This window comes from Oryza sativa, chromosome 12 (genome assembly GCF_034140825.1).
Source record: "Oryza sativa Japonica Group chromosome 12, ASM3414082v1".
Lineage (NCBI taxonomy): Eukaryota > Viridiplantae > Streptophyta > Magnoliopsida > Poales > Poaceae > Oryza > Oryza sativa.
The window spans coordinates 21,952,118-21,965,064 of NC_089046.1; the positions used below are offsets into that span (position 1 = coordinate 21,952,118).

General features: G+C 43.5%; 2 protein-coding genes across 2 annotated transcripts; both read left to right on the forward strand.

Moving 5' to 3' along the window:
• Positions 1-3,731: 3,731 nt before the first annotated feature.
• On the forward strand, positions 3,732-6,406 carry LOC107276014 (uncharacterized). Its single transcript, XM_015763791.2, has 4 exons — positions 3,732-3,843; positions 4,152-4,369; positions 5,816-6,316; positions 6,401-6,406. The coding sequence occupies exons 1-4, from the start codon at positions 3,732-3,734 to the stop codon at positions 6,404-6,406; spliced, it is 837 nt and encodes a 278-aa protein (XP_015619277.2).
• A 3,282-nt stretch (positions 6,407-9,688) lies between these two features.
• LOC4352416 (uncharacterized) lies at positions 9,689-12,866 on the forward strand. Its single transcript, XM_015764585.3, has 3 exons — positions 9,689-9,936; positions 10,323-10,540; positions 12,106-12,866. Exons 1-3 carry the CDS (start codon positions 9,726-9,728, stop codon positions 12,691-12,693), a joined length of 1,017 nt encoding a protein of 338 aa, XP_015620071.1. The 5' UTR covers positions 9,689-9,725; the 3' UTR covers positions 12,694-12,866.
• The last annotated feature ends 81 nt before the right edge of the window (positions 12,867-12,947 follow it).

Here is a 12,947-nt window from a genome sequence, read left to right on the forward strand (position 1 = left end):
ACCGAGCTAGCAAGTTAAGAAAACTATGGATTAATTTTCTTTTCCAAAAAACAAATTTTACTTACAATTTTTAGTAACATAAAGTCTCTAATTATTATTCTCATCATGATATTTTAAGACAAATACGCTTGTTATAGCATGGAAAATGCTAAAGTACACGTATTAAACACCATTTAACACATTTGCTCTCGATAAAAGAAGTTAACAAGGTTACATACTTCCATTTTGAGAAATGCCCAGGAGTCTTCCGGCTAGCTCCACAAGGTGGTGGGCTAGACGACCTGGGTACAAAGCCTCACCCCTCCTAATTATTTGATATTAGGTCCTTCCCTAATATTCTAGTTTTTTTTTTTACATACTTCCATTCTGAGCAGCTTAGACGCGTCCTCTCTTCACCTGCAAAATAGAGTCATTTGTGATTCAAATGAACATTTTTAAGCAAACAAATGGTACATTTTTTTAAAAAAAGAGTAATAGTGATGTTATTTATTTCTTTATCTTTATATATCATGTATCTTTATGCAAACCAATAAATAAATCAAGCGAACTTCGCTGGTTTTAACAAACCGGTTGGTCTTTCCTGATAAGTAGGGATAGGAGAGTGTCCTATGCTGAAAAATGGACTCCTTCATCAGTTTTGAAGGACGGTTTTGCTAATATGGTGATGTTGACATGATCTTTATCCCATGTAGCGCTTATGTGATATTAGAATTAAAAAATATATGTGAGATTCATTTGTCATTCACATACAAAAATATATATTGTGGGACTCACTGACATATGGGGCCCACGTATCATCATCTCTCTCTCAAACCCTTCTTCCACCTCCCTCTCTCCCTTATCTCTCTATTTTCTTTCCCCCTTCGGTCTTGGCGATGACAGGCAGGACGACGCTGGCGAGCGGACGAGGGCCAAAGCAGCGGCGGCGGGGAGCTGATTCCCATCCCTTTCCTTGGCTTCCCAGAAACCCTAATCCATGCGCCGCATTTCGCCTCTCCCTGCGCAAGACCGCATCACATGCCGCCGACATCTACTCACATTGCTCATAGATTACTGCCCGCGCTAGCCATGGGACATGTCGGGAACTCAAGGTTGGCTGCACTCGAGGGCGGGGAACGGGTAATCCGTGCGCTAGAGCTGGCGCCACACCTAGGTCGTCCTGCAAAAAGGAGGGGAGCACAAGCACCAAGAGAGGAGAAGCACCACCGTCCAAAGAAATGGGATGATCGGTCGCAATCCAGAGAGGAAGTGGTCAGAGGCACCGGTGGTGGTGGCAGAGGAGGAGGGGGATCCACCTGTGGCGGAGGAAGAAGACGAGGAAGAAGGCGTCGACTTCATCAGTGACCTCCCAGACGCCATCCTCGGCGAGATCATTGTCCGTCTCCCCACCAAAGAAGCCAACAGCACCCAAGTCCTCGCCGCTCTAATGCTCCACACCGCTCAACCTCGGCTGTTGTCATCCCCGCGCGAGAAAGGATGCCCTCGCTGGCTCCGTTTCCGCATCCCTAGCTAGACCCAGCCGATGATCTCCAAGAACGACTCTGCGTGCGACGAATCCTCGCCGTCCAGCTGCCCCTCCTCCATTGAATATATTTTGATACAAATGTTTGTTCTGTATTGAAAATACTATTATATTTTGCTATAAGCTTGGTCAAACTTAAGATAAATTTAACTAAGAAAAAAGTCAAACGACTTATAATATGAAACGGAGGGAGTATTTGAACTAGAAGTTTCCTATGCAGTACGGTAATGCTTAAACATAATAAATTAAGGAAAAAGTACGAATTACCCCCCCCCCCCCCGAACTATCGCGGTCGTCTGAATTACCCCCCTGAACCACAAAACCGGACATTCTTCACCCCGAACTATGCAAACCGGACGAATTACCCCCCTCGACCTAATCCGCGGTGGTTTTGGTCTACGTGGCATACGCGTGGCAGTCCAGTCAGCATTTTATTTATTAAAAAAATGTGGGACCCACCTGTCATACTCCCATCCAACTATTCCTCTCTCTCTTATCTCTCTCTCTCTCTTCTCTCACTCTCTTCTCACTCACGCGCATGGAGGCAGGCGGGCAACAGGGAGCGGCGGCGGTGGAGGCGAGCGGCGGGGGATGAGGCGGCAAGCGGCGGAGGGGTGCGGCGGAGGAGGTGAGGCGAGGCGGCAACGGCGGAGGAGGAGGCGAGCGGCGGCGGGAGCTCGCGCTGCTCGAGGCGAGGCGAGGCGAGGCGGCGGCGGAGGAGGCGAGCAGCGGCGGGGTGCGGCGGAGGAGGCGAGCGCGGCGGCGGGGTGCGGCGAAGGAGACGACCGGCGGCAGGGGCAGCGGAGGAGGCGAGCGCGGCGGCGTCGCGGGCCACGTGGAGCCGCCTCGCCTCGACGAGCGCCGCCACGACCATGGCGAGGCAGGCCGTCGCCGGTGAGGCGCCTCGTGAGCGGCACCACCAGGCGGGCGTCGCGAGCCACGCGGAGCCACCTCGCCTCGACGAGCGCCGCCGCGACCATGCCGAGACAGGCCGTCGCCGGGGAGGCGCCTCGTGAGCGGCACCACCAGGCGGTCTCGCCCTGCCTCGCCGCCGCCGCCGCCGCCTCGCCTCACCGCCCCCGCCGCTCGCCTCGCCGCCGCGCTCGCCTCTCCACCCCCTCGCCTCCTCCGCCGCCGCCTCGTCTCGCCGCCGCGCCGCCTCACCGCGCTCCTGCCATGCCGCCGTCGTCTAAAGGAGAAGAGAGAGAGAGAGAATGAGAGATATAAGAGATAGAAGAGAGAGATAAACTGACAGGTGGGGCCCACCTATTTTTTAATAAATAAATTGCTGACTGGACCACCACGTAGACCAAAACCACCGCGGATTGGGTCGAGGGGGGTAATTTGTCCGGTTTACATAGTTCGGGGTGAAAAATGTCCGGTTTTGTGGTTCAGGGGGGCAATTCAGACGACCGCTATAGTTCGGGGGGGGGGTAATTCGTACTTTTTCCATAAATTAACAATGTGCACTAATGAGATACTCTCTTATTCATGAAATATCTCCGCTCGTGCTCGCATGCATTCCCGCCCTGCTCACCGGCCTCCCTATCTCCTTCCTTTCCGCCGCTAAGCTCGTCGTCGCGCTGGTCGCCACCTTTCCTCCTCTCTAGCCGTCGCCGTTGAGCCGACCGCCTCTCTCCCCCTCCCCGCCGCGGCGCCATCTGGCAGCAAACCACCAGCCCGCTGCCACTCCGCCCGCCGCCTGTGACCGCCTTCCGCCCGTTGTCGCGCTCGCCCGTCGCCGCTCTACCGCTGCCCCCTACCTTCTTCGCCTTCCGCTCGCTTCCGACGAAGGGGCGGAGCACGAAGAGGACGGGGTTGCTCTACCCGCCCGCTGCCCACCCATCGCCGCTCCGCCCGCTGGCCTCCCTCATTGAAGAGAAGAGAAGAGAGAAAATAGAAGAGAAGAAGAAGAAAAGAGATAAAAAAATGTGCAGCTGACATGTGGGCCCCACATACTTTTTTTTTAATTTTTTGCTGACTAGGATGTCACGTCAGCGAAACCACCCATATATACTGTCATGAGATCTTAAGTGCACGGTTTGTGTGAGTTTAGGTGTACACATTTCTGATTTTGTGGTTATGTAACCTCGAAAAATTTCGCTGTTAAGTTGAGGGACGTCCGGTGTGAACTTATTACCAATTCCTCGTTCCGAGAAACTTCAGGGCCGGATGGCGGCAGCGGTGGGGCAGGAGGAGGAGTCGATCGATGAGGCCACGTGATGGCAGCGAGGAGGAAGAGCTGCTCAACAAGCTCTCCCGCTATTGCCGCTACTGGACGGATCTGTGGTCCGACGATTCCAGCGACATCGCCAAAAGAAGTGAGGAAGCTTCTTTTTTTTTTTTGTTTTAGAGATGATTTTATGGTAAATACGAATTCGCTCATGCTCTTGTTAGGTTTTTAGTTTTCATCTCAAATCGACATGTTCGCTCGCTGATTATGGTAGGCGGGAGCCTGGGCGCACAATAGTGGGGATGGAAACATGAAAATGGAAAATGTTGGGATTGACATTTTTCACATGGATATGCATCAATGTGATCTAATGGCTCCTCTCTTTGGTAGTATGTTGCAAAGGAAAAAGAAACAATAATGCTTGACTGATTGATGCGGTTTATTGGATGGATGCAGCTGAGATTGGTCCCATGCGGTACACGGAGGAACCGCCCCGGTTCGCGATGCTCCTAGATTTACTAGAGGTTTTTTCTTTCGAGGTGACGGAGCTTACAGGTATTCTACGCTGGCCAATTGATGTGTTTGGTCTCATCTCCGTTCGTGACTCTCTGGATCGGAACCGCAACTATATCTTTGAGCGCACCAGGAACAACTGCCAGACTCTCACTGCAAAGGTATCTCCATGCTTCATGGAAATAGCAGCACAAAGTCATCAGACTTTTCTACAGGCAGCTAGTTAGTTTTGCAACTTCACATTTGTGGTGCACTAGTGCAGTAGTTCTTCTTTACCTAATTATAATAGCAGCGCAATCATGAGATGTCTGGCATAGTTCTGTTGAGAAAATTGGATGTGTCTGAACTAGTTGTACCTTTGGTGCATCATTTAGTTTACTTAAACAAATTAGAACAGTCCAAACTTATATGCACATCACGGTTCCATTTCACAAATTATATATGATAGTCTGATATACTAGTTGTATCACAGAAGCTTATCAGTAAACAACCTGAAATATTCAAATGTGCATGATTTAGTATCCTGTGATGGCATTTCTTTTTTACGAACGGCAAAAATAAAACCTGTGATAGCATAATCAAGCAATTTTCCAATCTAAAACACCCCTACACACCAGAGATTAACATATTTTCATGATGCATAAGGGGCATCACAAACATGTGGGTTGTTAACAGAAATAACTACAGAAACAATTGGTGCACAGGCGCAGAATTGATACTACAAAAATAAAATGCTACCAAGTCAATTGATAGAACATGCAGGGGTACTTCCCACGCTCTTATTTAATTCATTGCAGCTAGCATTTTCCCTATATGAACTTGCAGAGGCTATCTTTTCTAGCAAGAGCTATGCTCCTTGCTCCTTGCTTCGGCTTGTCTGCATTCTTTTCCAACCATTCCAGTAAAGATGAAGTTGTCAATACATATATCAGATATTTATCGTACATCATATACTGATATGCAGATTTTGCTATGCGGTATCATTTTATTATTGAGAAAAGGGAAAATAGAAAATCCAATTTCAGTTATGCATAGCATGTCGTCAGGCTCACATATGTTATCTTTACCTAATTATCCTCTTGTTTATATTTTGTTTTGACAGTTCAAATGCCCCATTCATATTATTTTGTTGAGTGGAACTTAGAACACATACGGGATAGAATTATGCATGTTTGTTCACCATCAATCTAGCTAGTTTCACCTTATCCCAAAAAAAAAGGGAAATATTTGTTGTGTTACATTGTTGCTACCATTCCTTTCTAATTGTTTTCATACAGGGTTCTTAAGTGGTGGATAGTGTATCATCAATATTCTTATACTCTCTACATCGATCCCATAATATAAGGCTTGGTCAAACTTGGCACGATCTCCAAAACTGATCTTCGGATTATATTCTCATATACTATAAGGTTTATAGCAAAAAAAAATTATAATCATATGAAAGTAGATTCAAATGTCAATCTAATGATAATATTTTCAGAAAATAAAATTCAATTCATACCATAGTAATTATTGATTAAATGTTTTAAAAGTTGAATCTTAAAATACGTGCACACCTTATATTATGGGATGGAGGAAGTATTTAGTAATGTCATGGATGCGTGTAGGGTTCATCTCTGGTTCTCACAGGTCCAAGCCGTGCAATCCTATTGATGGACCCTACTGAATTTGAAATTGAGCTAAGAGTCAAGGGGACAAGTCCCTCCGAAGATAAGATCTTGAGCGCTGAAGCATTTGGGTATAATGGAACTGCTCAGAGACATAGATGTGGCTCACTGCGCAGTATGATGTTATCAGGAGCACGCAGCACATTGGAGTTCAATTATGCACACATTCCTGTGGCATTGGAGGCTACAATCAGTGTCAGGATTACAGGAGGTTTAACTGGTTTCTGTGGAAAGTTCATTGCACATACTGCTAGTATCAAGGAAGATGTCATATTGCTGGACTCTGGGGAAGAAATGGTGGCTATCTCCCATGATGGAGCCATTGATTTCTGCCGCAGTGTAGTTGCATTGGAAGGAAATGGCGGAGTTCTGACTGTTAGTGTTCATGCAAGGCAGAGTGGTGATGAGAATATCATATGTGCTTATAAACATTTTATCCCGGTAAGATGTGGACGGAATCATGACACACTTGATGTTGGGTTTTGCCAGATGAGCGTTGAAGTTGCTTGGTTGCTCATTTTTTAGTATTGAAAAAAAATCTAGGCCATGACAATACTTAATATTCGGTATTAGTAGTGGAAGTAATAGATGTGCTATGTGGCATTGTAATATACTAATACTAGAAGATAATCCGCGTTGCTGTGGGACATAGTGCATAAGACAAAACAAAGTGAAATTCTATGGGAACATTTGATCCATTGCAATTAGACATAGTGCATAGGAAAAACATTTAAGTGAAATTTAAAGAAAACATTTCATCATCACATTTAACATGCTTCATTGGTTGAATAGATCCAAGTATTTTCGAACAAACCTTAATATACTTCTCATTTGATTGACCATAGAAAAATGAATTTTCTTGACTACAAATTTTGTAATCCATCACATTTAATATACTTCATTGGTTGAATATACCCAGTTTTTTTTCCCAACAGAACACTCTTATTTGATCGACTATAGAAACTGAATTTTTATTGACTATAAATTTTAGAAATAGCTACAGGAACTTACCTTCTGAGGTGATCATGAAAGTTAAGTAATATGTGATAAAAAGGAATGAAAAGGTGTAAGGAGCACTGTTCATTGTGCTATGGTATAAATTAAATACGGGTCAGTTGTACAATTATTTTCAGCTCGATATGTAGAGATGGCATTACATTATTTGATTGAAATAAATAAAACTGTAGTAGGAAATAAGCTAATTTATGGTGTACAACCTGAAAATTTCTAGAAATTAATCATTCTCACCGAAGAAATTAAATTTCTATTCTGAATCATAACATATCTGTAATATGAATTAAAGTAGAAACGAGTGACCAAAATTTACATTTGGAATTAGGTGAGAGCATGTAGCATAAAATCCATCGGTAAATAAGTATATGATCTTCATCTAACAAGAAAGGGAGGGGGAAACGTGATATTAAATATTGGCTGGCAGAGTGAAGACGAACACCTGATGCATTAAGCTGAGTTCTTTGCGTGCTAAACAATGTGTGTTTTTAAAAGTTTTCTATACGAAAGTTGCTTTAAAAAATCATATTAATCTTTTTTAAAAAAATATCTAATATTTAATTAATCATACGCTAATAATAAGTTGCTCCATCTTACGTGCGTGAAAGATTAGTTCTCAACTCAGGAAACTGAACACAGCCTTTAGGGGAAAAAAATGTGTACAACCAATAATGAATTCATCCAAAAGCCACTTGTTTTAACTTGGTAAACCAATAAACTCAACGTGGGAGAGTGAGGGAAAAGAATAATGTACCTGATCCAGCTTAAGGTTTGTTGGGGAACATAAAAAATGGTGCAGACCAGGAAGACAGGAAATGAATTGGCTAGTGCGTGAGATGAAACAACGTTGCCGGAGTATGGATTAGCTGTGGCCGTTTGCGCCCAATAATCCCTAATAATATCAGCTAATCCATCTATTTTGTTATCAAAAGAACATATTAGCCAGTGTGCCGCAACAATTAGTTACATAGAAAATGGGAATGCCGGTAGTCATTTCCTACTAAAAGATTGAAGCTGCATCGAAAAAAGCCACCAGAGCTGCAGATAGAAGTCACCAATCCTGATAATCACCAAGCACGATGGATAACAATTATATACACTCACAATACCCGTGATGGGTATAGCACAGGGATTTAAATGCGTTATCACGGTGCCCATAAGGAGAAGTTGAGGCGTCTGCGGCGATTTCCTGATTTTCCACGCACGAAGAAAGGCGAAGGCCACTGGCCCACTGAGAAGCTGAACGGTCGGACGAGGAATCGTCGTGAAGGTAGGGGAATCGGGCTAGGGAGATTATCAAGTAAGATTATTTTGCCCGTTTATCCTACTTCTATTTTATTTTTTCTTTCTAATTTTCACTGTTATGCGAGGAATAAACTAGTAAATAAGTTTTTATGCGGGTAATGGGATTGCCCATTTGCATCCCCTAGTGCGCGGGCGTGAGCAGTGCTATGCGCTCGAGGAAAATGATCGATTCCCCCTATCCTGTAGAGGATAGCGACCACGAGGGGCAGGATGGGATGGGATGAGCTATTCAGGCTGTCACATGTGGATGTGATAATGTGGGTCGTATTTTCCCTAGTATGATTCACTCCATCAAAGTTGCTTCAGCATTGGTACATCGCAGCTTCGGCGTTCGTACGATAGGAGATATGGAGGACATTTGATCAAACCGTTGTGCATAAAATGGATGACATGGCTTAACCATAGATCAGAAAGTTGATAATATTACTACTCTAAGTGAAGATCACTTGTATAGATTTATAGGATGCCAGTTAGTACTGAATTTGGACCGGAGGCCTCACGGCCTAGCTTATTATTTATTTGATCAATCAAATTATAAACTTGCTACTACTATTCACCTATTTGTAAGTAGTAACCATGCCATCACAATTCATTAGAAATATGAGATATGTCGTTCCCTATACTGTAAACGTCATTGGACACATGTATATGCCACTATATTTTTATAACCCAAAATGCCCCTATGTACATTTATGTGGGCCTCATGTGTCATAACCTTTATCAATCTTCGAGCGAGGAGTAACCTTGCTGGCGATGTCATCGGTCTACTCCTTAGCATGTGACTCTCATAGCTTGTCGTACACCGTTCGCAGCTGGTTTTCTTTCATGATTCAGAGGCGAGTGAGCAATCAAACTGCGTCGCAACAAAAGCTGGAGAACTGAAAAAAATGAGGGAAATCGGCAAATGGTAGCGTGACATAAGAACATGGGGTTAGAAAAGAAGAGCCGCCACTGCCACCGTTGGGGACGACTACCGCCATCGAGCGTCCATCATGCGCTTATCATCGACAGTTTCTTCTCGTTTCTGTCTCGTACGTGCATGGGTCGATGATGACCAGATCTGCTCCTATCCCTGACCACCACCCAGATCTGTCTCGTCTCTGTTCTTGCCTTCGCTAGCCAGATCTAACGCACTCAAAAATGATAAAAAGAAAAATAAAAATAGCATGATAACGCTAGAAGGAGCATATGGTGCATATGATTAGAAGAATACACTGCGTTGAATGAACGGCAATAAACATCTCTACTACTTTTAAAAAAAAAAGGAGAGAGAGAATCGCTCAATTTCTATCCCTCTGTCTTTACTTCTCTCTCCATCTCCCACTTGCACGTAAAAATCTCTCAAAAACCAACAACCTCAAAAAAAAAAAAAAAAAACCAACTGGCCAAATTCCGGTTGCAACGCACGCATTTCCACAGTGCTTTTTATTGGGCTCTCCTAGCCCGGCCCAAGTGAGCCCAAATATAAATCCTCTACCCAAAAAGACTCCTCGCTCCGAAAAACTTCAGGCTAGGGCCAAGCCGGAGCGGAGGGATGGCGGCGGCGGCGAAGCCGGAGGCGGGGGAGGGGGAGGCGACGAATTGCCACAGGAGATCGGCGGCGGGGCAGGAGGAGGAGGAGGAGGAGTCGAAGAGGCCACGCGATGGCAACGATGAGGAGGAAGAGCTGCTCACCGAGCTCTCCCGCTACCGCCGCTACTGGACGGATCTTTGGTCCGACGATTCCGGCGACATTGACAGAAGAAGTGAGGAAGCATTCTTTTTTTTTTCTTTCTCAATTAGCCGCTAGCTAGCGTTGGGGATTTTTTTAGATGATTTTATGGTAAATACGTGCCAGACCCTTGTCGAATTCGCTCATTCCCTGGTTAGGTTTTAGGTTTCATATGAAAATCTGAAATCAACTGGTTGGCGCGCCGAATTCGCTCATGCTCATGTTAGGTTTTTAGTTTTCATCTCTAATCAACAGGTTCACGTGCCGATTAGGATTATGGTAGAAATGGAAAAATGAAAATAACATGTTGGGATTGGCATTCTTTACATAGATATCTATCAATATGATCTAATGGCTCATCTCTTTGATATATCTATTCTGATGCTTGACTGATTGATGTGGTTTATTGGATGGATGCAGCTGAGATTGGTCCCATGCGGTACACGGAGGAATCGCCCCGGTTCGCAATGCTCCTGGATTTACTTGAGGTTTTTTCTTTTGAGGTGACCGAGCTGAAAGGTATTCTACGCTGGCCAATAGATGTGTTTGGTCTCATCTCCGTTCGTGACTCTCTGGACCGGAACCGCAACTATATCTTTGAGCGCACCAGGAACAACTGCCAGACTCTCACTGCAAAGGTACCTCTATGCTTCATGGAAATAACAGTGCATAGTCATCAGTAAACAACCTGAAATATTCAAATGTGCATGGTTTAGAATCCTGTGATGGCTTTTCTTTTTGACCAACAGCAAAAAATAAAACCTGTGATAACATAATCAAGCAATTTTCCAAATCTCAAACTCCCCTACACATCAGAGCTTAACATATTTTCATGATGCATAAGGGGCATCACAAACATATGTGGGTTGCTAACAGAAATAACTACAGAAACTTTTGGTGCACAGGTGCAGAATTGATACTACAAAAATAAAAGGCTACCAAATCAATTGATAGCACATGCAGGGATACTTCCCCACTCTTATTGAATTTATAGCAACTACTCCCTCCGTTTCACAATGTAAGTCATTCTAGCATTTCCCACATTCATATTGATGTTAATGAATCTAGACATATATATGTGCCTAGATTCATTAGCATCTATATAAATGTGGGCAATGCTAGAATGACTTACATTGTGAAACGGAGGAAGTAGCATTTTCCCCCCTATGAACTTGCAGGGGCTATCTTTAGCAAGGGCTATGTTCCTTGGTCCTTGCTTCAGCTTGTTGCGAACCATTCCAGTAGGATATTTAACAGACCCCTCATGAGTATGTGAATGGTAAAAGTGAGAATCAATCGGTAGTACAAATGTCCTAACTGCAGCAAGACGAATCATGCATGGATTCATCTCCTTGCAATACAGCTTGAGCCTAAGGGAAAACATTTTGCAAATATTTAGGGGTAGTAACATTTTGCAAATATTTAGGGGTAGTAACATTTTGCAGACATATAATATTTGTTATCTCATAGCCATCATCTTTGGTTTTTATCATAATAGTCATCATGTTTTAATGGGATTATTGACCATTATTCATGCCAATCCAAGAGTTTAAGGAGATGTAATGGCAATCCACAATTGACAATACAAAGCAAAATTCTTTGAGATGTTTTAGAGTAGAGAGTAAAAAGGGCAGCATCAAGAGTACAATTTGCCCAACAATTAACTACATTTTGTTGTGATACTTTGACATACTATGAAGATTCTATATGAAAAGCTCATGCAAAAAATGCTAATGAATAATGGTTGTGTTAATACTACAGTTCTGCGATAACAGGGTATTATTGATTTGCAAGTGCTGGTCATTAAAGATTCAGGCAGTAAAGATGAAGTTGTCAATACATATATCAGATATTTATCGTATACTGTATACTTATATGCATATTTTGCTATACAGTATCATTTTATTGTTGGGCAAAGGGAAAATAGAAAATCCAAGTTCAGTTATGCATAGCATGTCGTCAGTCTCACATATGTTTTCTTTTCCTAATTATGCTCCTGTTTATATTTTGTTTTGACAGTTCAATGCCCCATTCATATTATTGTGTTGAGTGGAACTTAGAACACATATGTGATAGAATTATGCATGTTTGTTCACCATCAATCTAGCTAATTTCACCTTATCCAAAAAAAAAATGGAAATATTTGCTGTGTTACATTGTTGCTACCATTCCTTATATTTAGTAATGTCACGGGTGTATGTAGGATTCATCTCTGGTTCTTACTGGTCCAAGCCGTGCAATCCTATTGATGGACCCTATTGAATTTGAAATTGAGCTAAGAGTCAAGGGGACAAGTCCCTCCGAAGATAAGATCTTGAGCGCTGAAGCATTTGGGTATAATGGCACCGCTCAGAGACACAGATGTGGCTCACTCCGCAGTATGTTGTTATCAGGAGCACGCAGCACATTGGAGTTCAAGTATGCTCACATTCCTGTGGCATTGGAGGCTACAATCAAGGTCAGGATTACAGGAGGTTTAACTGATTTCTGTGGAAAGTTCATTGCACATACTGCTAGTATCAAGGAAGATGTCGTATTGCTGGACTCTGGAGAAGAAATGGTGGCTATCTCCCATGATGGAGCCATTCATTTCTCCCGCAGTGTGGTTGCAGTTGAAGGAAATGGTGTGCTGACTGTTGGTGTTCATGCAAGGCAGAGTGGTGATGAGAATAACAGCTGTGATTACAAGAATTTTATCCCGGTAAGATGTGGACGGAGTCATGACACACTTGATGTTGGATTTTGCCAGATGAGTGTTGAAGTTGCTTGGTCGCTCATGCTTTCATATTGAAAAAACATAGGCCCGATAATATTATATTTTGCCAAGTCTAGGCCCTGATAATTTTGCTTGCTGTGACACAAGCTGTTTGCTCGATGGCATTGTAATATACTGATATGACAATACTTAATATTCGGTGTTAGTAGTTCATTTTTTTAGAGAAGGCTATACGGCCCTGCTTTTTATTGCGTTCTTATAGAAAGCAATATGTCTTTATACATAGATTCAGAGATGCTGGGGCCACCAGCTTGCCAGACACAGCACAG

Coding starts and splice junctions, on each gene's coding strand:
- LOC107276014 (XM_015763791.2), top strand. CDS start 3,732: ATGAGGCCACGTGATGGCAGCGAGGAGGAAGAGCTGCTCAACAAGCTC. Junction 3,844..4,151: donor CAGCGACATCGCCAAAAGAA/GTGAGGAAGCTT, acceptor GGATGGATGCAG/CTGAGATTGGTCCCATGCGG. Junction 4,370..5,815: donor GCCAGACTCTCACTGCAAAG/GTATCTCCATGC, acceptor GGATGCGTGTAG/GGTTCATCTCTGGTTCTCAC.
- LOC4352416 (XM_015764585.3), top strand. CDS start 9,726: ATGGCGGCGGCGGCGAAGCCGGAGGCGGGGGAGGGGGAGGCGACGAAT. Junction 9,937..10,322: donor CGGCGACATTGACAGAAGAA/GTGAGGAAGCAT, acceptor GGATGGATGCAG/CTGAGATTGGTCCCATGCGG. Junction 10,541..12,105: donor GCCAGACTCTCACTGCAAAG/GTACCTCTATGC, acceptor GGGTGTATGTAG/GATTCATCTCTGGTTCTTAC.